Here is a 27,663-nt window from a genome sequence, read left to right on the forward strand (position 1 = left end):
ACAAGCCTGTTCCCTTTCATTCCACACTGGCAGGGCTTTCTCCAGCAATGCCAATGACACTTTGCCATCCAGCCCCTCCTCGTCTGCAGTTTCCAAACTTCAGAGTTTTACATACAATGGTTTCTTGAGTGGGCAAGTATCCTGCCCACGCTGACAAGAGAAGGACAAACTGGTGGGAAACTTTCTTCCACCTCCAACTCATTTCCAGCCAGGTTTCAGCACTTGGCTTGACCCACGCAGCAGAGAAAGCTGCCAAGCTCCAGCTGAAACCCTGGCTGTGGGCTTGGAAAGTCAGACATTATGCATGCTGTAGCAAACAAAATCAGCAATAAAATCTTCCTCACCAGGAAATATTGGGAAAAAAATCCCAGGGAAGTTGGCAACAGAAGTCACTTGAGAACTTCAGCATCCCTACCCATCAGTTCCAGTCCTGGAGAAGATACTTTTGCCTTCACTGACTAAAAGTCTAAGTGTTTATCAGGAGCAAAGTTACCCAAACCTGAATGCAGAATTGCTGGGCACAAGTCACTCCTCCTGGCTGATGTCTGTCTTTGCAATTTAACTTTTCTCTCTGATGCTATCTCCCAGGATACACTAAAGCTCCCCTTAAATTTAGGTGGTAAATAGAAATTTTTATTTCATTTAATCTTTTGAACTGTGATTACTTCTTTACAAACCATGTACTATTTTTAAGCTTTGAGATTAATTCTTTAGACATTTTTTACAGAAATGTGCTTTAAACATGCAAAGCAAATCCCAATTCTTCCTGGTACAATGGAGAAGCAAAGAAACTGAAGATAACATCAGGAAAGACAGAAGCCTTTGCCACATTGCAGGCTAACAGCAAGAACATGATAGAATAAAGATGCTTATCTCGAGCAACCGAGAGCCTGCACAACATAAGTCAGTAAGAGCAAGGCACCCCTCAGCCTGTTTGGGAGACCAAGGAGATTTCTGAATGGGGCTGGTAGCTGAGCCCTCTGCTAAGCTGTGCACAAATCCTTTTTGCCTACAGGCTGACATTTGGGTGGGTGACAGAGGCTGCATTTCCTGCTCAGGGGCTGCTGCTGAAGAGGAAGCAACATACCCTGTAGCTATGGAGGGCCACAGGGAAAGCCTCTGAAGCACTGTGTCAAAGGCTGGAATTCAAAAAAAGACTTTTCTTCCCTTATTCTTGGTGCCTGAGAACCAGCATTAACCCCCACCACACTCCAGCTTTACAGGCTCTTCCCAAGAAAGAAAATAACAGAACATTAAGCTGGCACAGTACACATGAAGTGACAGCAAGACCCCTTGCAGTAAAATCTCTGTGTGATGCAGAAGGAATTACCCCCACAATTTCACTCCTGTCAGACAGCAGAGCACAGCACAGGGGGTGCTGTGCTGCTGATGCCAAGAGTGTGATTTCCATTAGTGTTAATAGGAGCTACTGACAGAAGCAGCCAAGAAGCCAAAAAGCCTCCAGCCTTGATGAGTGCCTTTGATGAGTACAGAACTGCAGTAAGTCAGTCCCAGCAGCTGTCCCAGGCAAATGATCATGGCTCTGAGCATGAGAAAAGAGCCAGGGCTCAGGCTCCAAAGAAGGGCTGGATCTCAGCTGGGATGGGGCACTGGAGCAGCACAAATGGCCAGTGAAGTGCCAGCAGTGGCACAAGCCAAACCCCACTCCAGTGTCCACGTGGCAGCCGATCACAGTCCTCAGCAGAAAGCTTGAGGGAACCAGGTGGCCACAGCAGCATTTCTTGCAGCTACTCATGAACAGCTACTGCCAACAACCATCAAGCTCCTGGGGATGGGGCACTGAAAAGCATTTCTATCCTCAGTGGAAACATAGGATAGTTCACAAGAATGTATAGGTTTGCAAAAACCAGGGCTTGAGATCAGAAGATGACATTATAAAAATCAAAAGGTGGACCATGAGAAATCTGCATGCATAGAAGAATAGGGGCTTAAAATTTAAAGATGTTGTTTTGGTCCCTACTAGGGTCCAGCAGTTCAGACTAAGAGAAAAGGCCATCATTAAAACCATCACTTCAAGTTATTGAAGATTTTTTGGATAAGCAAAGGCCTAGAGAAAATTCATCCCCAAGATATGGAAATAGATTTGTATTAATTAGAGAAAAAGCCAGATACAAATCACAATCCCCTGAGAATGGAAAACTAGATGCCAAGGTTATTTTAATAAGCAGGTGCTGAGCTGGTGGTGGCCATCTCTCCAGTGTGCCACACAAGGCGAGTCACTGACACAGCCTTGGCACCTACAATTTGCAGCAAAACCATCAGGTCTCACAGCAGATCCCCTGCCAGCTCTAAGTGCCTACCCACCACCTCCACAACTCGTTTCTCATCAGCTCTCCACAGACAGCAACAGATCATTTCATCCTGTTACTTATGCCACAGAAATTCAGATTCAAGGAAAAATAGGCATAACAACATTACATCATTTAAGCAATTGACTTAGCTGACTACATCAAAATTCTGCAAGAGCAACAGACCTTTAATTAAACTAACTAGCCCTGGGCCAAAGAAAGACTTCTTTCCTGCTGATTCATTTGATAGGAGGTGATGGTGCCACAATCACTGTCACAACTCAAAGCACTTCTGAGTACTTGCCCACAGCTCACTCAAATCCCTTTAGCTGCAAATGCCTCTGCAGAAGCCTGGGCTACCCAGACACCTGCCTTGTCCTGTTCACACCCAGGTCAGCTCCAGGGCCTGTTTTTGTGCTGATAACCTGAGACTCATAGCCTCCCTGTACCATTTGGTGCAAAATGAAAATAACAGAAAATCCTACCAGGCCTAGCCCCAAGGTACTCATAACTCGAATAATTTCAGATGGTAAGCCAGGAGCAGTCCCCTTCACAGCGCTGTGCCAAGGACACAAGTCTGTGTCCCTTGGGCAGGGACTGATTCTGAGCTCTGGAAGGGGAGCCCAAGCTTCTGCCAAGAGGGTCTGGACAAGCTGGGCACAGAGGAGAGTGACAGCAACTCTTCCCACCATACCCTGTGCACTTGCTGCCCTCAGGTTTGCCAAATGCCTCAGGAAAATCCAGATTCTTCACAGGAGCACACTGCTGCAGGGAAGAGACACAGCTCTGTACAACCCAAAATGATGCTCCATCATGTGGCACTGCTCCAGCCCACACAAGGCTTCATCTTCTACTACATACTGAAGTGAACTGCATTTTTTGATGCTTTTTTTTTCTTTTCTTCTGGAAAGAGAAGCTAATTAGAGTGGAAAAGATCTCTACAACTTTCACATATACAAGTCCTGTATTTCGGACTCTAATTTGTGTTATGCAACTACCACACACACTGTACTTGAAATTATATAGCATGGAACCTAATCAAACACCACTAACAGCACCAGGTAGTTAAATCATGCTGTGATAAACAAGGAAAATGATTTTGTGTAAGCATGGCAAATTCTCCCTTGCACCTTGGTCAAAGTGGCACCTGCCACCAATAATCAGATTGGTAAAATGCACCTGTTATTTAGGGTAATGGCTTAACTTTACATGCAAAGTGCATGGCTGGGGATGCATTAAATACTCACACAGTGCAGGGAAAGGGCACCTTGGTGGCACTGATCACCCAGGGAGCCCCTGAGAAGGGGAGCAAGAGTAAAGCAACAAATGTGAGCCCAGGGCAGGGCTGTAAGAAACAAAGAGCTCCCTCAGGAAGGCTTTGAGGACAAGACTCCTCAAAGTATGGAAAACTCTGCTGAAAAAAAAAATAAAATAACTCATTCCCACTCGCATTCACGACAAGAAATTAAAAGTATGTGTTACAGCAAGGGAGCCAGGCTGGATACTGGAGAACAAGCCCTGTCCCAGTAAGGATGCAGATGCACAGGAGGAGCTGACCCAGGAACTCATGTCCCCAAATCCCCAGTAGAACCAGCTGGACAAGTGCCACCAGGAAAACCTGGCCATGCTCAATCCAGCTTTAAGAGAGGAAGATGTTCAGATAGCCTAGGTCCTTCCAGCCCTATTTTTACAGGATTTCTCCCCTTCACTCCAGCTGCCCTGCCATACCTCACAAGAGGCATCCTGCAGCCAATGCTGCTCTGCAGCAGCCCCCGCAAGAGGCACAGGCTATATTTATTCTGGTACATTGCAGTGGGAAGCTTTAATCTGTGTAATCGCCTCAGAGAAGATTTCATTCAGTGAGGGGAAAGCAATTACTGTTTCATTTGCAACCAGTTGCCTTCCCAGGGTCTTAATCTATCAGAGCTGGAGGGTCCTGTCAGCCCCTGCACCTGCCTGGGCAGTTTTTGTGAGACAGGTTTATGCTTCTGATAAAAGCACCTGCCGATACTCAAGGTTTCCACCCCCTGTTTGAAGCAATTTTTCTCCTCCCAGATGCTACTGCTTTTATCTGACAGCATACACCCTGCATGAAGAAAACAACTGGATATAATCCTAGATTAAAGGGATTGTAATGCAGAATTAAATACAAGCACTACCCTTCATGGGGTTTGCTGTCGTCATCCACCAAGCACAGGGCTCGGCCGTTTGGGAGGTCGTCAGATGGTGGTGGCATTTCAGATAAGTCTCTGCAGCTCCTGACTTCTCCAGACAGGCATTTACATCTCCTCACAGAGATGGGAGGGAAAAAAACCCACCTAAAACAAAACAAACAAACAAAAAAACAAAACAAAACAAAAAACCACCAAAAAAACCCCACAAAACCAACCCTAACTAACCCAGCAATAAAACAAATAAATCTTGGTGTTTCCATATGATGCTGTATTAAAATCCCTTTAAGATTTCACTTCAAAAACTATAAACTTAAATTCAAATTCTCAGCAGGACTCTGCACATGTTGGAGCTAATGCACCTCAGTGCTAGGAAGGTTTGTGGTCCCACAAGAACCATGCCAGGAACCAGAAGAAGATAACTGAGGCTCAAATCAGACAAGAAAAAAGTCCCAAGGAAAGAATATTCACTGTCTACTGCAGCAAGGACCACAATAGCAGAGCAATGCAAAAGCCCACTAGGAAATCTTTATGACTTTATCTTACGTCAGGAAAGACACCACATACTTACATGCACAGCTGCAGGCTTGGGGGGGAAAAAAAAAGGCACTTTAATCTTCTGCTTTTTCCAGTCTGGCAGCCAAAGCAGTTTGACATGATAAAGAGACTTGAGAGTTGTGAAAACTACATATTAAAAGGAGAAAATTTCTAACTGTCTTTCTCCTGTAAATTGTGGCAGCCAAAAAATCCAACCCTAAAATAAAGATGTGCCTGAAGGTAGCAATTTTACAATCAGCAACCGAATGATTTATATCACTGCTGTCATCTTTGTTGGGGAAAAGGAAGCCAGGTATTGTGATCATTAGCTTTTTGATACAGATGATATTTTTAAATGAGGAAAAACACATGCATTTTAATCAGGAACTGAAGAAAATTGCCCCAAAATACTAACAGAAGAATCTTCAGCTCATGCCAAGATTTGCAAACACAGGAGAGGAATATTAAGGTGACAAACATCATCAGTGACATCCCAAGCTGCTGCATATTCCTGGGTACATGTGTGGGAGCTCACTCACCCTGGAACACGGGATCCCACACCCTTCCAAAATATACATCCTCATGCCACAGGCCCCAAGCAGGCACAGCCTGGAGACTGGCCCCATTCCCAGTGCAGCCTGTGGTTTCCAGGTGCTGGTCTCACACAGCAAGAAGCCACCACTCCCACCCAGAGTCCAGCTGGGGCTCCCCAGTCCCACTGATGGCAGGCACAAAGCAGCAGCACTGGGTACCACTAAGAGACAGCAGCACTAGGCTCTTCTCTTAATAAAATAACTAAGAGCCAAGATGTTACTGCTTCTTTTCCCCAGAAAAGTTCCAGAAGCAAAGCCTGGCCTAGTTGGTACTCAGTCTCTAAGCTCCTGCCTATGCCTTGGCAGACACACATGAAGTCACATGTGTAAAAGAGAGGAGGCTGCTGCTGTCAAAAGATTAAAGATCAACTCAACTTGACCTTTAATGCAACAATGTGGCTTCTCCTGCTTCCATTCCCCAGTGTAACCATAATCACATTTGTTGCTGAGAAGCAGGAAAGTGTTTTCCGAGACCAGTTAACACACAGGCTTCCACAAGCCTGGGTGATGCGACAGCAAGGGCAGCAGCACAGGCTTTCTTAAGCCCAGTGGAGCAGGTTTGAAATTAGGATGCATTTTAAAACCACAGAACAGAATGTCCTGCAGATGACATCAGCAGCACATCAAACTTCACTGAATGTTTGTGGAGAAGAACAGCAGAGAAAGCACTGAGAGTGCTCAGCTGAGACGGAAAGTCCTTGTACAGGACTCCAAGCCAAACAACAAATCTCTGGTCACAAACACCCTCAGAGCTCAATACAGATGATGAAGACGACAGAGATTAAGTCTAAAAGGCTAATTTTTGCCTCCTGTCCCCCTCTATTTTAATAGAATACAGGAAAGATTCAGCCTGTATTGGAGTAAGTTTTGTTTATAAGTCCCACACAATATGCAAAAAACCTCTCTTCTAAAGAAAAAGCTGTGTCACCTCCCAGTTCACAGCTTGCACTGACAGCCATGTAATCTCAGCCTGGGTACAGCAGTTTCAGACCTTCAACAAAGATTCCTCAGCCTGACAAGGATGCACTGAGCATGTCCAGCAGTCCAGCACTGTGCCATGCCTGTGGGAGTAGCCAGCAGTCATTCTGCACCATTCAGCTCATGGATGAGCAGTCCTGCCTCTCAGTCTGAGTATTTCTGGCCCTGTGGGTCTGCAGTTCCTCCATGCTGCCTGCCCTCCCATGTTTGCCATTGAAAAGTGCTGATAGCACCAGAAGTTGCACTGTTTTCTGAAAGCGACTCTAATTAAGTATAAAAGCAAGTCTAATTAAGTATGGTCTGCTCTGTGAGTCCCCAGGGAAGACACAGGAATACCATCATGCCTTGCATCCAGCCATCCTCCTTTTGCTTGGTGTAACCAGCTGACAGCAGATGAAGCCCTGATCTGAGCACCAGGACATGCAACTAGAGCAACACAGAGGCATGTGCTGGGCAGAAGGTGCCGTGTAGTGAAGGGCTAAAACACCTCTCATCCTCCACACCCCACTGACAACAGGACTCTGCCATCCATCCTTCTGCCAACAAATCCTTCCCAACCCTGTTAAAATCACACCAGCATCCTCAGGCACACCCGTATCTCATTTTTGAGGCTTCTGCAGGAAGCTGTAGGTACAGAAAGCAGTCAGGATCAGGTCTGGAGCATCCCGGTGGCAGGGCCTTTCCCACAGCCAGGCAGAGAGCTCTTCCCTGCTCTCCTGTTTCATCTCTGCATGACAGAGAGCACAGATCACAGGTGCTCACCTGGGAATTTATCCTGCTCTGTGCAATGCTAACAATTAAAAGCTAACAACAGAACCTCCAGTGAGGCAAAGAGAACAAGAGTACAGCCCCAACACATCAGTCACTACAAACACCTGAAGGTCAACACATGTGGGGCACATTTAAATTTACATTTCTTTAATTATGAATGAATGTGGGTTTATTTGGTGTTTACGCCAGGGCAATAATAAAAACACCTTCAAAATTATAAATCCCCCTGCAAAGAGCCATCACCAGTGGTTGTCCACCTTGACCACCTGGTTCAGTGCAAGTACATGGAGATGCAACTGAATGCCAAAAGCTGATAATTTTCATGCCTGAAAGGGGAAATTTTCCTTATACTCTATCCTTACACACTACAGTGTGCACTCTCAGTAGGTGCCCACTTAAGTTACTTATTAGATGCCCTGCTTAAGTTACTTATTCTTTTGCACCTATTTATTAAACCAAAGGTCGAAAAGCAAGAAGAAGAAATCCCACCCAGGAGGGGAACAGTGTAATGAAGCACTGCCTCAATTCATCAGGACAATTGATAATCATAGCTCTGATCTTGGGTTGCAATTGATTAGTTATAAATACACAGTACCAAAGGTACCAGGGCAAGGAAAGAGCTTTTTTGGAAAGGCACAGGAACAGACCCCAAAAGCAGAGTGCTCATGCCTCTCCAACACATAGCCCTAAGTGCCCACTGAAAATGGGAGATACTTTCCTGCTCACAGTGGACAGAAGGGAGAATGATATCATTAAAGCCCACATTGCATCTCAAAGTCCTTGGAGGAAAGGGGAAGAGGTACTTCATATTTCTATAAAACAATTAGTATTGACAAAATGGACTATAATACAGCACTCAGACCAGAGCAGTAATTAACTATGCAGCAGCTTGCTTACTGGATGCAGATAGGAAGCACTGAGGCAGCAATTAGAGAGCAGAGCGGCAAGGCAGGCACATGGCTTTGCTCTAACGAGGTATTGACCTCCGAGCTGTCTGCTCAGGTGTCCTTAGAGACATCCCATACCCCACACCCAGCATCCCTGGCATGGTCACTGGCATCTCCCTGGGCACAGTGCAGAAAGAGCTGGCAGCCAGCATGGATTTGGGAGCACCTCCTCTGCACAGGTTGTGCTCAGCCTCTTCCCCTTGCCTTGGCTTCTCTGTGCCTTAAAGAGTGTGGCTATAAGCCAAGCAGAGAGCTCTGGCCACAGACAGCATCAGGGATGGAAAAGTACCACCAACAGGGGATGGTGCTGGGAACTGATCTGCAAGATGCCACATACCATCAAATGCTTTTCGACTGAAGCTCAAGGCAACTGGTTTCAGCATCTTTCTAATTTGCAAATCTCTGAATAATCCTGAAAATTGAAGCCTCGGGGAGAGCTGGGGCTGCTTGCACACCACTTCAGCCTCATGAGGCTTAGCTTTAAACATCTTTGGGGAGAAAATATTTGCAGTCCAGTTTGAGGTCCTGAATAAAAGTGCCCAAACCTTCAGTGTTTCTCCCCCCAAACCCAAGAGGTACCATGGATCTGTTTCTAAACAGCTACCCTTGGGTAGCCCTTGCTCTACCTTATTCCCATCTACTGGGGGAAGTGTCCTTGCACAGTCCAAAGGCTCTCCTTTTCTCTTCGTAGGGAGGTGAAGCAGAAGCTAATGGTGTTTCTGCTTCAAAAGGAGCACCTTCCTCCCACCTCTCCTTGCTTCTCCTCTTTCCTTTTCCTCCCTCTTTTTCCACAGGAGTTTTCCAGCACTGGCTGGTGATGCTCCTCAGCAGGGCAGCCACAAACACACAGAAAGCAGGTCCACGTAAAGCCAATGCATTTTCACCGGCACATGTGCTTCTGGCAAAAGCTCACAAGCTGGGCTGACATTAATGATGGAGTGCAAGAAATAATGCTCTTTCCTGCTGTGACATTTTAAAACAGTTCAGCAGACTTTTCACACCAGGAAAAGCCGGGGCTGTGTGTGCAGCAAGGAGTGAACGTGCTGCAGCTCTGTGAGTGGCTCCAGAGGCAGAAAATAACTCTGCAGTGATGCAAGCAACTGCTTCATTCCTGATATCCCTGAAACAAGGACAGAAACTGGACCAGCAAGGGTTTCACAAGGACACCATTCTCTCCTGGGTGTGGGTGCCAAGGCTCTGTAAAGATGAAGGGCAGCAAAGGACCCAGAAGACATCAGGCATCACTGGGCCAGAGTGAGGACCAGAATCACTAAGTCATTCTTGCTGGCCAGACCAAACTCTCACAGTGAAGTAAAAGGTAATTTAAGAAATTGATCTGAATTTGGAGGCAACACTAATTTCTGTATACTGAGACTCTGAATAAGCTTGCTAAGGAAAGCAAGGCCTGCCACAGGGTCTGCTGCAAGTGGTTTAAGACATGAGACCTGCTAGGAGATCACAATTTAGCATCCAGACTTTCCAGAAACCAAAGCTACAGAGACCTTCAGGTCAAAGGCATAATTCCCACCCAGGTGATGACAAACTTCACCCAGTATTCAAGAGCAGCTACCTGCTACCTTCTCCTGAGAGCAAATCAAAGAGGGCAGTTGGAAAAACCTCATGCTTGCCAAGTACAGCATGAAGGTCTTGTATATAGGAATTTAAGGCAGAATCCTGACAAGCCTTTTGTCACACTTACATGGGACACAGTACTTGGACCAGTTTGCTGTCACTGTATATGCACAACTTTACTCATTTTAGCAGCAGCAGCACTCACTCCTGGCCTTTCTGGGGGCAGGGACCAGCACCCTGTGCACCAGGAGGATACCAGGGAAGGAATAATGCATTTTCTAAAGAACATCACTGAGTCAAATAATCTCATCAGCTCTGGGGAATCTCAGCTTCTGAAGTTCAGCAGCTGAGGACGGACAGCATCACAAAGCTGCTGCTACATAAACGACAGAACCATTTAAAAGCTGAGTACTTTTTATTTCTTCTCTTCCCAAAATGCCATTGTCAATCCCAACACATTAGAATGAGAAAGCTTTGTTTTTACTGGAATGTTCCACCAGCAACCACTGGCTTTCTGTAGCATAAACAAAATAAACCAGATCTTACCCCCAATGGAAACAGCAATTTTTTGGTACCAACAAGTCACTGCTTTCCCTCACCTCAATGTCCCAGCTCATATAGGTAATTTATATCTAAATTACCTCAAAAGTGGTGCCTGTTTTCACAGCACAATTAATGCAGCAGCAGGTAACAGCCAACACACAACTCCTGCCAGAACAAATGTGCTGGTTTCATCTTGGGACCTTTTCCTCTGCTGATAGAGCTGAATATTGCTTCACTAGCATCAACAGGGGCAAAATAAATCACAGATTAAAAACTGACAGCAACAAACCAAAACACTGTGGTCCTGCTGCAATAGTTGGTAAATCCTATTTAGGTATCAAATAAGCTCTAAAGGAGAGGGTAAAGGAAGCCAGCGGGGTATGGAATAAAATTTGGCAGCTGTAATTCTGCTGCCAGAAAGGCATTGGGGCAGAACCGTGTCTGGATGGCATCGATTGCAGCAGCAGCTTCAAGGCACTCAGGGCATCCTGTACTACTACAGAGAGCAAGCAGCTCTCCCTCACTCTCTCCTCTTGCAGATGATTTTAGGAAGGGAAGAAATTGGGAATCATTACTGTGCCACAACTCTGAAATACTTTCCCTGTGTAGGCAAGAAACCGCTCCCATCACAAAAAGTATAATTTCACCGTGCATGTGCATGAATGCACAAGGTAAGAACTAAAAATAGAGGTACCCTATTTCCATGCATCAAGTCAGCAGGTACAGAAACAGCATAAACAGTGATTCAGCAGTAGCCTGCATGATGCAGGAGGTTATTTCTTTGCCTCTGCCTCCCCATCTGTAGCCCTTCCCACCTCTGCTGAGTTACCAAGGTCCAGCAACTCCCAAGAGCGATGCCCAGACCTGCCTTGCAAAAAGAGCCCCAGCCCCACAGGGCCCAGGGAGATCTGCCAGCCATGGGGACTCAGTGGCTGCTTGGCTCCCTTGGGAAGGGGGTGATGTGAGGTGGCTGCAAATGCTCTTCACACAAGGTCCAGCTCTCAAGAACACAGACAGCTAGAGAGTCTTTCTGTTTACAGAAGTTTTTCTAGTGCAGTCTACATGCTAACATAATTAATATTTTAAAAATAAGATAGATGTATAATTTGCATTTTTGCTATTTTTTCATTAAGCTTCTGTGTCATATCTACAAAGTGTGATCATTCAAACTGGATACAAAGAGGTGCACAACGTACAATTACAGTGTATGGCTAAACTTTTTTGGTGCAAAGTAGTACTGTGACTCCACAAACACTTCTGAAAAATTGCACAAGATGACACCAAGGACATTTTTTGAATTCTGAGATTTGTTACATAAACAGCTACGACCTTGTACCCATGGTTTCAACAGGGACAAGCTGGATTTTTTGCTGATTCTTACCCCCAATTTTTTCATTAATGTTTGCTTGAGAAGTCAGAAGGAGATACAAGAAAAAGAGAATGAAGAGTAGGAATTTCATTTACATTTCATAAAACCATAGCTAATCTCTTCAAGCAGAAATTTAAAAAATACTTCAGTCTTCCCACTGCCCAGGCTCTGTCATTCACCCTTTCAAACACAGCAAAGTCTCCCAAGCATCCAGGTGAGCAAATCCTTCCTCTAGCCCCTGAAATCCTGGGACTAAATATATCTTTGAAGGCCTTCCTTGCACAGCTGTAACTTACCCCCACACCATTCCTAGACAGCGTAACTAACCAAGAACAATTAAAGTGCTCAAGGATTTCAACTTAATCTCAGAATGTATTAAAGTCCTTTCTGCTCTCACCTTGACATACTTTGAAGTCTGGATGATTTGCATTTTGATGTCTAATTGAAATGAGGATTGCTGCCTGACAGGTCTTAATCTTCTCAAAAGCATGGTTGTTCCTCTCTCCCCAAAGCAAATATTTATCACAAGTTTCACCTTGAATATAGGTCAGAGCATTGCAAAGCAAGTAATCAGAGCTGTTAAAAAAAACCAAAAAACCAACAAACTACCACAAAGATTTTGTCTAGGTAAAAAAAACAAATTCAAAAGGCACATCCATTCCCCTGAGTCACAGCAAGGGAATATTATTACCACTAGCATGAAGGTTATACAGCAAATGAAACAACTGGCTAAAGAAAAAAATAAAAGAAATCACTTATAAGTGTCATATTTCATCATTAAATTTTAATAGAAAAACTGCTATGATTTGCTTAGTCTGAATATATAGGCAATGTAAAGAGACCCTCTGACATCATCGAGGCATAATACCAAAGATAAATGGAGATGATTTGCCACACTATTGAAGCAGCTGTAACTCCCTCCCAAACCTGCAGCAAACAAACAGCAAGGCAGCTGCTTCTGGCTGGCCACTGGCTCTCATGCCTTTGGCTGAGAGGAAAGAATCAGAGGTCTTGCTCTTCCCCTGAATGTGTGGGCTTTAACAGAGGGCAGCTGAGCTGCTACACGAGTTTAAAAGCCCATGTCCTGCAAGTCACAGTTGGCTGTCCCTGAAGCCTGAGCCTCCACCAGAGCACGAACATCTGAAGGCCGCGTTGTGCACCGAGAGTGCCCCAAGCAAGGACAGCCAGAGCACATCCATATGCATCCCGAGAGAGCCCATCTGGAGCAGAGCCTCGCTCCATGGACTCACAGCAATGCAAAACTAGGCTCAGGACTCCAGACTGCCTCCCTTTCATACAGCAGTTGGGTTTGGAGAGCAATAAGGATAAAGATTTTCCTATTCTGCTTCTGCATTACACTGCAATTCTCCCTCCTGAAGGAGGGCAGCCCCCGTGACAAGCTCAGAAATGTCAGAGAGCAGGCTGCAGGCAAGCCAGGCACTGCCCTTCCTATGGAAACGGCAGGCAGCCTGCCGTCCACCTGCCCAAACACAAACAGCAGGAAAGGGTGCACGGCTGTTGTGCACAGAGCTGTTAAGATCTATATGAAGCCCCATGTGTGCAAATGAAACATCGGCTCCTTCTATCATCAAATGTGTACAACTTGTAAGCATGAATTATGCAAGACTATTAACTGTCTTATTTTAAGAGGGAGCAGCTGTAAAAGCTGCTTGGAAGACACAGCAAGTCACGGAAGGGGCAGCCCCTGGTGTTCAGTGTCTGAGTGTGTTTGAGCTACAGCACTGGGTCCAGACCCAGTGCTCCCCAGACCTGCATCCTGCACTAAGCAATTCACTCAGCATCTCACAAGCTATGTCTTCCAGTGCTCTATGGAGGAAGGAGTAATATTTTCACCACCTTATTGATGACAGCTTGAGAAAGATCTGGATAATTGTGTGAGTCTGTGAAGAAGTGAGCAGAGAGCTGAGCCTGTAACCTGGCTCAAACTCAAGCCCCCAGTCTGTGCCCAAACTGCCAAGCTCTGCCTTTGCTTTCACCTTTCACAAGGAACCTGAAACAGCAAACTCCCACTGAGACCAAGGAGCTTCAGGCTGTTCCAGTTCAGTAATTCTCGTTGGCTAATGAACCCTCACACTCAGCCAGAGCCCACAGATGAGTATGCCAGCCCAGAGTGACGCTGCACAGCCCATGTCACAAGTGCCACCATGTCAGAGGCTGGGAGCAGCTGCAGGCAGGGACACTGAATGCTGGCTGGCAGTGTGGAGCACTCACCCGTCCTCAGCCCCAACACACAGAGCACTGCAGGCTACTGAGCTCAGCCCTCCCTGAGCAGACACTGTGCTTAGCAGACATGCTAAAGTTGCTGATAGCAAGCTCTGGCCATAAATTACCTATAGGGTGAGAAGGCTCTTGATACAATTTTACATAAAACATTAACTCTTCTAGTAAATACAAATGCTGGTAGGACAGAGTGGCAGGGCTGTATACAGCAAATAAGCATGCTGGAACATAAGAAGTGCTGAAAGGGGAAGCACAGATGGGTATTAAGACCAGTTTCATTCATTGTATATATCACGGACTTGGAAGAACAAACATCAAACACCGTGATTACATTTACTGATGATTCAGATTTGTGTGGGCTCCTCAATACACAAGAGGAGGGCAATAAAGTCCTGGACAACTGTGAGCAAGCAAGCACCTTGGGGGATAATTAAATTAATCTGAGCCATGGAAATGCCACACAACAAGGCTAAAACATAGAGCAAACAACATTATAAAGGACTTTGCACTCAAGAAGCTATACGAGACAAATACAGACTACTGCTTGATCCCAGTGACCCACCAGGGTGCCAGGTGCTGCACAAGCCCATCAGGTGAAAACTGGTACAGGATACACACAAAGCTCTAAGAAAAGCAGTCTCAGTGATACCAGTTGTATGTGCCCCCAGCCCAAGCGACTGTGGCTTTAGAGAACGGCCTTGTCACAAGGGGGACCACTGGTGGCACAACAGCTCTGGTGCCACCCTGACAAAACAAATCTATGCAGGGGACCCCAGGCCACAGCACCTGCCTCTCACCTGGCTTACCAGCTCCCAGTCCCTATTACCAGCTGCTTCCCAGACTCCTGACCATTGCTCCCCATTTGGAAATCCTGTACTTGCCCCTAACTGCCTGGGCAGCCTCACCATACTGAACAGCCCTGTTTGATGCAGGACAGCTGCCTCAGAGACACTGAGGCACCTTCCCTGAGCCACTCTGCCCAGCAAAGGGATCACTGGCAGGGTATCACAGCAGGCACAGAGCCCCTTCCAGGAGACAGGTCCCAAGAACACACCAGACCAAGACTGGGGAACACAAAGCATCTGGAGCAGCAAAACAAGCAAGGACATAGGAGAAGTCAGAAGTGGCAGAGCTGTCCAAGGCCCTGAAGGCATGAAGATGCTAAATTTGATGAGGTTGAGGAAGGGAGCCAAAGGAGGAATAAATAGAGCTAATGAGAACACAAGGCATGAGCATTCAAAAACCTTTAACACGCTACAAACAGCAATAAAAAGGCAATTAGAATTCCGAGATGCATGGAGGGTAATTGCATGCACTATAAATAGGTAGTGGGAAGACTGTCCTGCTCAGCAGGATCTGATTCACTTTTGGGGTGACTTCTGTGCAGAAATGAATATTTTGGCTTGTAATAGAAGCTGAGAAAAGGGAGTTTACAGAGAGATGAAATTACAGGAAGAATTTCTATCACTGACATCCTGCTGCATGAAATATGTACCAAGCAGGAGCTTTGCCACAGAGGCTTCAGAGGTCATAGTTTAAGGAACTCCAAATAAAAGTTCAGCAGCAGGGATGCAATGCAGCCTTAGAAGGAAACATCCAGTTTATATCAGCCAGCACAGGAGTCTAGGCACATCAGTGGCTTTCACTATTGATGGAGAAATCTAACAATGCCCACGGAGACCCCATCCTGCTCAGTTCATAACCTTTGAACAAGCACATGCACTTGTAACAGCACTTAAAAACAAGAAAAATCAGAAGTTTAAAAGTGCAATTCCAGCGTCAAATTTGTTTCCTCCATCCTGCCACTGGCATGTGGCTTCTGTTCCCTACCCATCCCTCAAGCATGCTCCACTGTTCTGCTCTGCTCATAACCCCTCCTAGGCTGGTGTAGCCCTCGAGGGGATGCCCATGGCTCACATAGCTAGTACAAGCAGCCAGCTCACAGTTTAAAAAACAGGCTCTCTGATGCCATTCCTGCCCAGCCTTCCCTCCCTACACCACTTAGTCTGGAACAAGTGCAACAACTGCTGCTCTCCCTGCTGGGCACGTGGTTCAGGCTGTGCGGGGATGTGTCATGAGAGATTCTGGGAAAGAAGAAGCCCTTGGAGTAGATAAAACCCACAAGGGTCTTCGCAGAATTACAACCAACATCTTTCGGAGTCGAAGGTACCACTTAAGTCCAGGAGCCCATATACAAGGAGAAATCATACCAGGCAGAGCCTTGGCTAACATAATCCACCACTGCATGATCAACTCAAGTGTTTTGAGGATACCAGCTCTCTCTTGAGACAGCTAGAGGCTAGAAGAGTACTATTACAAATCATCTCTGCATAGCCCTGGGCATATCTGATGCAGAGCAAATGGGAGATGGAAAAGGAAAACACAGCCACACCTGAGAACTGTCAGCAATCCCTCCTCCCTGCCCCAGCTCCTTCACAGGTACCCTTCCAGAGGAGGAAAGTTTGCAGACTAAAGCACCAAACACCTGATAAAGGGAGGGAGCAAAGCTGAAACTTCCCAACTCCAAAGTCCCTCAGCCAGGCCTCGTGCCCTTCCCAGCTCCCTGTTCTTTCCCAATGCAGAGCATCGGCATTAATTCACGTTTGGGAGCTGCTCTCACAAATGACTGAGCACACACAAAGTCTCTGCAGTCCTAACTCCAGCTAGCTCTTTGCTATGCACCAAAAACCAGCCCCATGCAGCTCAGAACATCCCCACATAACAGCAGCAGATGGCTTCTGCCTAGAGGTCTCACTGGCAGAGGCTGGTCTGCAGAGCCAGGGTGGGAGGCACAGAGCTGGTTTTTGCAGCATGCACAGGTCACACAGCCTGGCCTGTAGCTGAAGAAGTGCTGGCTGTGGCCTTCCTTCCCCCTTGCACTGTCACCATGCAGGCAGCAAGGGAGCTGGCTCCTGCTGCGTCACCCCATTAGCTTCCTCCCGAGGCAGAGACGAGTCTGTCATCTCTGGCTGCAAGGAGAATAGGAGCAGTCTGCTGGGAAGGAAGGAAGGTGGTGACAATAAAAGCAAACTTGTCACATGCAACATGCAAAGTATTTGTACCCTCTTGCTAAATTAGGCAAAGGTGTTTGGCATCTTGGAATAAAATTGCCTTTTGCTAGATGTTCTGCTTATGTGATACCCACATCACTTTCCAGCTGCCTAAATTCTCTGCTGCTGAGGTGCGGGAGGAGCTGACCCCCGGCAGCAGCACATCAGGCAAAGTGAAAGAACCTCCTTGCAAAACTACAGCCCCTGGCAGCATCAGCAGCAGTCCAACAGAACTTCTGGATGGCTGCAACTAATTGTTCCCAAATTATCCCGTATTTTCTGTGCCTAAAACATAACACCTAAATGCTCCTTCCTTCCCAGCCCACACCCATCAGACAGGGATAGGGACACCTGAGGGGAGCACTGAGGGGAACACAGGTTGCACCTGGCTGCTGTTTATGGAGCAGCTTCTCCCTTCCACAGCCACATGTAAAGGCTGGCCAGAGCAAGCCCAGAAATTTCTTCCCAAAATGTCTCTGCAGTACTTAGGTTCACTTGGCCAACTGGCTGGACAGGGCTCCCCCAAACCCCAAATCACTCCCTGGGATAAGAGTTCATTTCCAAGCAAAGCACCAGCTGGATGAGTGATGGGTGAGTGCCTTCTTGTAGAACCAACATCAGTGAGCAGGGAGCTGTATTTAGGACTATTTTCCCTGTAACAGACACGTCCCTTTGTCTCGCCAGGATGCCACCAGCCAGGTACCTTGTCCTCTCCAGTGCCAGCCAGAGTCTGTATGTTGGCTGTGACACTCCAGGCTCTGAAATGACCCTCGTGCACACACCCATGTCCCTACCAGCAAAGGCAAATCACTATTCCCTCTCTGAGGGGCTCTGAGGAAAGCATGGGGCTGCTCCCCTGCCATGTGGAGGTGGGGAAAAACTTGTGGATTGTGGTCACATGTTGGGGTGCTTAAAGCAGTAAAACCTTTCAACAGGATTGAAGCCTTCTGCACCTCAGGGCAATGCCAACTTAGCATCATGTGCCTTGGTAACTTAAATTCCCCAGGAAAGGGAGAATGGCATCCCAGAGGAGTCAGCCAGCTGCACAAACCTCATGGATTGAAAGCACACTGCAACTAACAGACATCAGTGGCTGCTACACACTTACAGAATCTGCAAACTCCCAGTGCCATCCTCTCCAGCTCAATGGGTTCTCAGGATGAAATGCAAATGCTAGACATCAAATTCAAATGCTAGAGCAGACACTGCTCTTTACAAGGCAACCTGTGAGACTGTTTCAAGAGGACAATTATTAAGAAATAGCTTCTTCTATCAGTAGCTCCTCAAGGTGTGTGCCTGGAAAACAGCCTTTCCTCCCTATTACTGTCCTCCCCTGTGCCAGACAGGCAATTGGGAGCCAAACCACCCCCTTTTATCCCTGCTCCAAGAGACTGAACTGAGCCTGTGCACACTGCAGTGCTGCAGCTGCTCTGGATAAGAGGCCTCTTTCTCCTGCAGAAGTGCCTCAGGCAACGACAACACCCTAAACAAGTACTTATTTTCCATTGCCAAAAAGTTTATTGAACTTTTTCCCCCCAAAATCTTTACCTGGCTGAAGACATACAGCAAGTGATAGACTTGCAGGGACAGGGTCACTGCTCCATGCTTGTAGAGGATCAGATCCAGTACATAAATGCTAAACCTAAATCATCAAGTGTGGATCTAAATCCCACCTCAAAAAGGGAGCAGAAGGTGGTCTGCAGAGGGTCTACAGACAAAGCTAGATTTAAAGACTTTTCATTTTAGAAAGTCTGAAAGCCTTTGTGTGAATGTCACCTTAATTTAGCACACAAGATCACAAAAGGGCAGTGCTGGACCATCAGCCCTGTTTGTCAAGGTATTACACAAATGCATTGTGGCATCAGCCCAAAGTCCTACCAAAGTCAGTGAGGCTCCTTCAAGATGTGCACATTGCATTGCCAATCCCCAAAGACAAACACCACAGCACCGTCACTAAAAAACATGACTAAATCTAGATTTCATTAAGTTTCTTCATCAAATATTATCATTTAGGTATGGGGAGACACCCATGAGGGTCACTATATACCTGGCACAACTAAAAGTCCAAGCTCCCAACCTTACTGTGAAGTAGACAGATAGGTTTTGAACTATGACAACTACAAACACAGATCGACTTACCCCAAGATGAATAAATATTTGCATGACACTTTGACTCAGGTGTTTAAATTCTAGAAAATGTCTGACTTTAGCAGCCTGAATCACAGACAAACAATACCAAATATTATCACTAAAAGCACCTTTTCAAACAACAATTTCAAAAGGTTAACATCAAACACTCAGCAACTGCACTTTATGTCCTGTTTTAAAAATGAAGCCCACACAATTCAAAGGAAAACCTGGTTGAAGCAACCCAAATATCCTGTACCCACAAATAACTTCTTTCTAAGTAAGTGCCAGGCTAGGATGCTCTGTGTATTTTTGTCAGTACCTCCAAGGTAATGACACAGGGGAGCTCCCCAGGAACCTTCCCTCTTTCACATCTCCCCTCACCCACCCTATGAAGAGGCAGCTGGACCCTACTGCTGGACCTTGGAGCATGCCCTCCAAGAAGGGTGTCCCAATTCTGACCCACTGGGAGCATAAAGAGCATCCAAGGTGAGGAGACAATTCTGATTGTCCTGCCATGCCTGCACCACACTCTAAAAGAGCTGGGCAGGGATTTGGCACCTTCCCCTGGACCTCACCCTGTTCTATTTCCAGGAAGGGAAGACCTTTGAGGGGCCATCCATCAAACCCCACCCACCCTCCTGGGTGACAAATGGAGAAGAGCTGCTCATCACCAGGCGAAGTCCCTTTGTCTGCTGTTTTAACAGAACTCTACTCTTTTAATTAGTTCTAGAGATCATTTCAGGGGTGAAACCCTGGCACTGCTGAAGTCCCTAGCTGGATTCACATCAACACTCTCCAAGCAATAGCTTTATTGATCATACTGTATTGATTGGTCTTAACATACTGATCAAGTTTACATCATGAAACAGAAATAGGATGTTTACCTTGTACCACTCTGGACTACAGCACTGGCAGTAGCTCTGGGGTTTGTATATATACACTGCTAGTAGCAGAGCTGTGATGGCTGGGCTGCTACTGCTAAATAAACTAAAAACAAATTAAATATTTCTCCAGCTAACAAAAAATTGCATAGGGAAATGACTTGCTGACCACTTTCCACATAGGTAAATGGAGAAGAAGTGACTCACCATTCAGCAGAAAAAATTACAAATTGTGCAAGAGGCAAAGTGCTTCAGGGAGAGTGTCTAGACTATGCAAAGCAAGGCCATAAATTACACCTTTTGAAACAATGGGCTGTAGCAGGGCTTGGAGCTGCATGATCAGATAAGTCTTCTCCACTCTTTGTTAGTAGCATATCTGGCCCGAGAGGTGCCACCCACAATAATTGAAATGTCAGGCTATGGATCAGGAACTGAAAAGTTTTACAACAGCCAAAGACCAAGCTCACAGCCTATTTAATTACCCACTTCACAATTCAATAAACTGCAAGTATATAAATAGCCAAAGTATGACAAATATTTAATATCTCCTAGAATTAAATTAAGATAAGGCACTGGCAAAATAAATGATAAGTGTTTTAACTGAAAACAACTTTTTTCTGCAGATTCCAGACAACTTGAGCACAGTAATCACATTCTGCACTCCACACTGCTAACCAGCACAGTATCTCAGATGTGCCAGACCTTCCTTGCCACAGTGATGTTCTGCGAGCAGGCTCACCTGTACTTCAGGGATGGCACAGAGCTGGGCACAGACCCAGCCAAGAGCCCAGCCACACACACAGCCCTCATTTGATGGTGGCAGTGGCCTGTGCCCACATTGAGCCATCTAAGTGCTGAAGCCAGCCCCTAACTACTCTTCCAGGTTTGTATAGGCATAGCACTAATAATATTCCTGCAAGCTTTGCTGCAACTACAGAGCTGTACATGAGGTACAGCTCATGCTTGAGAGCTGCCTGGACCTTGCAGCTACTTCTTGAACAGCACTAGACAGCAACTAGGGACAGATAGAAAACAAGCAGAGCATCATCTTTACCTCTCCTGCCCTGCAGAGCTGAGAAAACCAAAAATCTCCAAGGGTTTCTTGGGACCAGCAGAGCAGAATTTGACCACAAAAACAAATTCCTCCAGCAGAAAACTACTAAAATAAGTCCCAACACCACCTGAGTTCAGTCTGTCCCAGAAGAACAGTGTGCTGGTGCTTTTAAGAGAGAACTTGTGTAAGTATGGCATGAGAGTAACAATTCAAGCCACGATAAGGAAGATGTGGTTATTTCAAAGGCTGCACTAGCTTTACCGTGTCCTTACTGTTGTAGCATCTCTGTGCCTGCTGAAATGGTATGAATTCAGTATTTTAAGATGCATTGTAACCAGCTGAACAGTTTCTGACCCCTCACACCTGCTCTGCATTAAGCACTGTGCTTAAATCAATCACCATTCAGCAAAGCACAAGCTTAAGCGCTTTGCTGAATTTGACTGAGAATTTTGCTAATGCACCTGACGTCATCCCACAGGCTTACACAGGGACCCAAATCATGAGCCTCTACTCCCAGGAGTAGCCCTGGTAATCTGCAACAAATTGGAACTTTTTTCATCCTGCATTTATTCCACTGGGAACTGATTTACTCTCCTGCCTGCCTACTCCTTTGTTCTGCAGGAAGGAAAACAGGCAGCGACAACCACAGCTGCCACAATGTCTGACCTAATGTGCTCTCCTCATTTTAACTCCTAAAAAGTTCTTCCTGCTGCCCCTTTCCTAACAAGTGTTTTCAGTTTATGCTATTTTGAATGAGCAAACACCAATTCCAGGGCTGTGCTGTGCCTTTTGACTGCCGTGCTGCAGAGATATTTAGCAAAAGGTACAACCCACATCCAAGGATGCTTGGTTTGCATCACTACAGACACACACCTTGTCCAACATCCCTAGGCTGCTGGCTGAGCTGTCTTCCCAAAGGCTTCAGACAGCTGGGATCAAGTGGGAAGAGGCACCAAGCACGGCTGGTCGTCTCAATGCTACTTCCAACAAACCAGCATGATCTAGAGAAAAGACCACACACATCCTGGGCATGCAATTACCAAGCTCAGTACCATCTGCAGTAATAAAACACGTTGTTCTGAGAGCCATGGAGCTGGCAAAGCCACCTTCCTCCTGAGCTGCATCATGAGGCCAGAGCCTTCCATATCCAGCAATATTGTAAGCTCTGATGGCAGTTTTTCCTCCACATTCTCAGATCTCTCAGGTCTCTTGCTCAGATTCCCCAGTGTCTAGTAATGGCTGCCCACACACTGCACCTTCCTCCCATCTGGGGTAGAAGATAAAAATTAAATCTCCCTATTTTCACCAAGCCTTACAGGGATGAGTATCTTGCAGACCATTGTCTGCATCTCTAATGTGTCTGGAATTCAGTGGTGGCTTAAAAAAGAAACCTAAGTGGGAAGCAAAGACAACACAGGCAGGTATCTAATAAGCTTTTTTTCTTTTTCCTTAGGAAATACTGCTAGTGAAATGTAAATAGAGGAACTTACAGGTAGACATCACAGATGTGTAATTACTCAAGTGGAGCCATACCCCATAAAAATCAAAATAAACCCAAAGCAGAGGTGTAGACCTGAACACACTCATCTAAAAAACAGTTTTTCTTCTGTTGCTGAAATTTCTGGGGTTTCAGGATCAGAAAAAAACCAGTTCTGAGTGGCATCTGCTTGAATTCATCTGGAAATCTGAAACATAGTTTACTGCTGGTGTAAACAAGCAGAGTTGTCATGCCCACATGCAGTAAGTACCCAGCTACACCATCCATTCACACATTTCCGCTGCTCTCTTCCCTCTCATACACATTCTAATTTATCAAACAGCAGGTAATTACCTTTGTGGTGCAACAGCAGCTTAACTACAGAGTTCCCTTTATTTCAAGGTGGTTCATGGGTGCTGCAGAACACCAGGCTGCATTTTTCAGCTCCAGAGCACTACAAATGCGTGTGTGGCTGCACAACTGGTGCCCGCTGTGCCAGTGTGTTCCCAGCCCCCAGGGCACCAGCCAGCTCTGACACAGCAGCACTGCAGGATCAAGGAGGGAGGATTACACACCTCAGGGGAGGAACACAGGGATCTACAACCCAGGCAAGAACTTTAGTGCTGCGGCCACAACAAAATCAACTTTTTCTTATCTGAGAAAATTGCAAAGAAGGTGAAGCTATTAGAAGCTGCCCGGGCTCTGGGAGCCTGACGGGCTGACTGCAACACAGTCCATCTCAGCTGTGGTCCTCCAGCTGTGGTGGGGATGGGCTGGCTGTTATCAGATACCCCAGACAGGAAAGCACTCTGCAGGGCAACAGCTTCACTGCCTCATATGCAAAACCATGGTCCCTGCCTGGGCTGTGTTTGGGGTCACAGCATCTCCCATTCTACAAGGGAGAGCTGTGAGCCAGGTGAAGCCAAACCTCATCCTTCTCCTTCCAGCACTGGGCACAACCTGCAGAGTAGGGCTGGGGACAGGTCCCCAGCACTCACTGCTGCACAGTTCTGCCCAGACACCTCTGTGGTGGCACCTCCCTGACATGGGTGTGGGGCCTGAGCAGCTTGGTGTGAAGCCAGGTCCCCTCACCTGGGCAGGACCCCAGTGGGGCTCCCAGACACCCTGTCCATGGGCAGTGACTGCAGAGGGCAGGTGGGCAGGGTCAGGCCCTGGCATCTTCAGGGCCCTGCACGTGCAGTGGATCAAGCAGCAGCCCCTGCAGCCTCTCTGTCCAGCACCACTGGGAAAGGAGGGAGCGTGGTCCTGCACACCAGCCTGGAGACTGCAAATAACAATACTTGGGGATCTTCTGCTCCCTATTTCTTGAAGCATGAAACAATTCCCTGGCAAACTACAGACTTTGAGGGTGGAGAGGCAAACAGCACATGGGAAAGGAAGCAGTTTATCCCTCCTCTGCCACTGAGCAAACTGACCCAACAGCCCCCATAAGAGCAGGACCAAAATCCAGTTTTCTCTCATCTTTCCCCTAAGAAGCAAAATGCATTTGTTCCACTCTGGTGGGTCTTGAGCACCTGACACTTTCATCATTACTGAAGACCCAACCAATACACTGCAGCTGAAGCTCAGTGCTCAAGAGGGAACAAGTCCCTCACCTTCAGCCTCTGGTCTCCCTGCAGCCAGAGAAGAAAGAGACTTTCCCAGAGGGATGTGTTAGGAAAGCAAAGCAGAGGAGCACATGAAGTTCATCAACAAACTCTGGTAGTCTTTTAATTGACTTCAACAGGAGTTGTGGCAAGAAAAAGGGGCAAGGATCTACTTCCAGCATGACAACTGAATATAGGGATATAGAAAAAAAACCAAAACAATTAATTCACCTTTTAAAGGGTAAATTAAATTTGACAAGTGCTATCATGGTAAATTTAGCTTTCCCAATTCCATTTCACTGCTAAGTTTGAGGGGAGAGGGTCAGCCCCCAAGACACACACGTATTTTAGCTATGTTAATAAGCCAGAAATGTTTCCCTATGTTCTTCATTTCACAGAGAATGGATTCTTTCCTCTCAAGATCCTGTGTAACTTCCACATAGCCTTGGATATTGCTGCCATTTTGCAATTTTTCTCATTACTCCTCATTTCTTTGTTTCACCTGCTTTTTATTCCTCACCTTTTCCTCTCCCTTCTCCTGTCCTTTCACAGTGCACTATTTTGATTTCAGGGACTATAAACTGTCCTTCCCAGCCAGTCTTCTCTGAACTGCTAAGATGCTGCACGCTCCTTCGGATAAACTATTTGTCAATTTCAGTTCAGTTTTATGTGAGAAAGAGTTGCAGGACTTACTTGTTTGTATTTCAGTGAAACTAACTAATAATAATAATGTAAGTTTCATCATCTTTCTCTAACACAAAGAAGTTGCAGGGGGAAACAAAAGCCAAAACAACTTTGGAAATTCACAATCTGTTGAAAAGCATTGTAGGCAAAAAGAACAGATAAAAGAAACTCCAAACCTGGCTATAAATTCAGCTATGTACTTTGCTCAGCAAACAAAAGCAGATCATTCAAGCTTCCAGCAACAGATTGTCCTATATTGCCTTTAAACTACATGATACAGTACGGATACACTTTCCTACCTCCGTATGTTGCAATGACTAATAATAGTCCTGTGGTGTAGCAGAACTGAATGTCGTTTGCATCAATACATCCAGGAGTCTGCCTGAATTGTAAAGGTCACTTGTGAACAGAGAACAGGATCAAGGCTAAAACTGCAGTCTAAGAAACTCAACCGAAAATGGTGACAAAAAAATCAGCCAGCTGTTTAAGAGAACTACATTACATCACAGACTCAACTCTGGCTGCCACAGGGAAAAAGTTGGCTACATTTGAAAGATGCCTGTGTCCAGATCCAGAAGAAACCTAATTCCTGCCCTGGCCCATGAGCTTGTGCCTCAGAGGAGAAGCAAGCTCCAAGACAGCTCCTGGAGATGGGGAGCCCAGGTGAAGCGCTCCTGCCCAGCCTCTGCCTGGAGCAGCACACGGCCCTGCTGTGGTGACACACTGGGGGAGGACGAGTCAGGACTGTGGCAGAGACTTCACCGCAAACCTCTGCTGATGCATTTTGCCGGGAAGGCGGTCTTGGGGAGCTCGCCAAACATAAACACTTGCAAGAAGTTGAAATGAGACTCAGCAACTCCCCAAGTCAGTGCCAGCACGCCCAGTTAAGCAAACTTTGCAGTAAGCATGGAGTTGTGGAGTCCCTTTGCAGGAGGCAACAGCACGTGCCTGGTGTTTTCCAGCAATATAACCCATTTCTCTCCTTTCGACAACCTTTAGATGGCCAACATCCCAAACTTCCCGAATCCCGACGTTGCGTAACTAGAAGCAACGATGTATATCACCGCGCCGGCTCTGTGTGGGAGACCATGTCGGGGAGTAGCACGGAGGGTGGCAGGGGGTCAGGGGGCTTCCCCGAGCCCCGAGACAGGGCTGCTGCCAGCAAAGCGCACCACGTGGGCCCAAGGTGCCCTATGCCGGGAGTGCCCTTGGGGTGCCCGGGGAGCTGCAGGCCCGGGGAGCAGAAGGAGAGGCGAGGAGTGGGCAGGGATGCAGACAGAGGGGTATCTAGAGAGCGTGCACAGGGGTAAGTCAACAGCGGGTGGGTAAGAAGGGGGCAGGCAGGCGGGTGGATGGCAGGGGCAGGCAGGGAGCAGCCAAAGGTGAGTGGGTGATGGAGAGGAGAGGCAGAGCCTGGCCGGCAGGGCAGAGCCGAGCAGGGCAGGGCAGGGCAGGGCACGGCCGGTACCTTCTGCTGCCGGCGGGCCATGTCGGTGGGCTGCTTGGCGTTGAAGGGGTAGGCGATGCAGCGCATGACGAAGACGTAGAGCTGCAGCTTCTTCTTCCTCTCCTCCTCCTCCCGCTGCAGCCGCTCCAGCTCATCCTTCTCCTTCTCGCTGGCCACCGAGGGGCTGGGGCTGGCGGGCCGCGCCGCGCTGCTGCCGCGCCCGCCGGGCTGCAGCCCCCCGGCGCTCCCACCGCCGCCGGCACCGCCGCCGCTGCCGCCGCCCGGGCCCTCGCCGGGGCGGCTGGGCGAGAGCCGCGCCGCGGCGGGCGCCAGCGGCTCCTTGCCGCTCTCCTCCTCCACCAGCTCCTCCGACTCCTCCTCGCTAGACGACGGGTCCAACATCGCGGCGGCGACGGCTGGGCTCGGCCGGGCGAGCTCTGGAGCGCGCTAGGCTGCGCTCCGCTCGGCGCAGCCGTGCCCGTGCCCGGCTCTGCGCGCCGCCGCGCCCGCGCGCGCCCCCGCCCCGCCCCGCCCCGTGCGCGCGGGCGCTGGCCGCGGTGCTGCACGCGAGGGGAGCGAGCGGCGAGCGGGCCCCGCGCATGCCCGGTGGTGGCCCGGTAGCCGACATGGCCGAGGGGGTCCGAGAGGTGCGGGGTGACGGTCCGGCAGGAGCGTGTGCCCGCGGTGTCTCCACAGCCCCACAAAGGCACGGCGGTGTCCTCAATGTCCCCACAGCCCCACACAGGCACCGGTCTGCCCGAGGTGTCCCCACAGCCCCACACGGGCACCGCGGTGTCCTCAATGTCCCCACAGAGGCGCCGCTGTGCCCGCGGTTGTCCTCACAGAACCCACTGTCTCTCCGAACGTTCGTAACCACACACAAACACTGCTGTGTCCTCCATGTCCCCACGGACACCAATGTCCCTGCTGTGCCCACAGCCCCACACTGTGTCCTCACAGCAGCCTGAGCCCCACGAATACCCGCAGACCTGAGGCTCACAGCATTTGTTTTCCACCAAGCAGCTCTTCCTGCACCTCAATACAACTAAAAGTCTTAATCGAAAAGTGATACTGCTGGTAAAGGTTTCCTCCAAGTCACTAGTTATTACATGTGTAATGATATCGTGGTGTTGTGCTTTGAAGATTACCTGGGGCAAGCTGAGAACTTTAGGAGGCTCTCTGAGGGATGAGTCAGTGAAGGCATCGTGTACACAATGGTTTCGTTTTTGGTAATTTTCAGATCTGATTGAGACTTCATTTACATGTATTTGTGTATTTGTGGTCGGTGGGTGTTTTCAAGGT

General features: G+C 47.5%; 1 protein-coding gene across 4 annotated transcripts in view; it reads right to left on the reverse strand.

The window, feature by feature from the left end:
• The window catches only part of CADPS (calcium dependent secretion activator), a 206,374-nt gene extending 179,611 nt beyond the window's left edge, over positions 1-26,763 (reverse strand). For all 4 annotated transcript variants that reach the window (XM_059856711.1, XM_059856710.1, XM_059856714.1 and 1 more), the window contains exon 1: positions 26,383-26,763. In XM_059856711.1, coding sequence (XP_059712694.1) covers positions 26,383-26,763 — 381 coding nt within the window. The remainder of the gene's footprint in view (positions 1-26,382) is intronic.
• Positions 26,764-27,663: the final 900 nt, after the last annotated feature.

This window comes from Haemorhous mexicanus, chromosome 11, assembly GCF_027477595.1.
Source record: "Haemorhous mexicanus isolate bHaeMex1 chromosome 11, bHaeMex1.pri, whole genome shotgun sequence".
Classification (NCBI taxonomy): Eukaryota; Metazoa; Chordata; class Aves; order Passeriformes; family Fringillidae; genus Haemorhous; species Haemorhous mexicanus.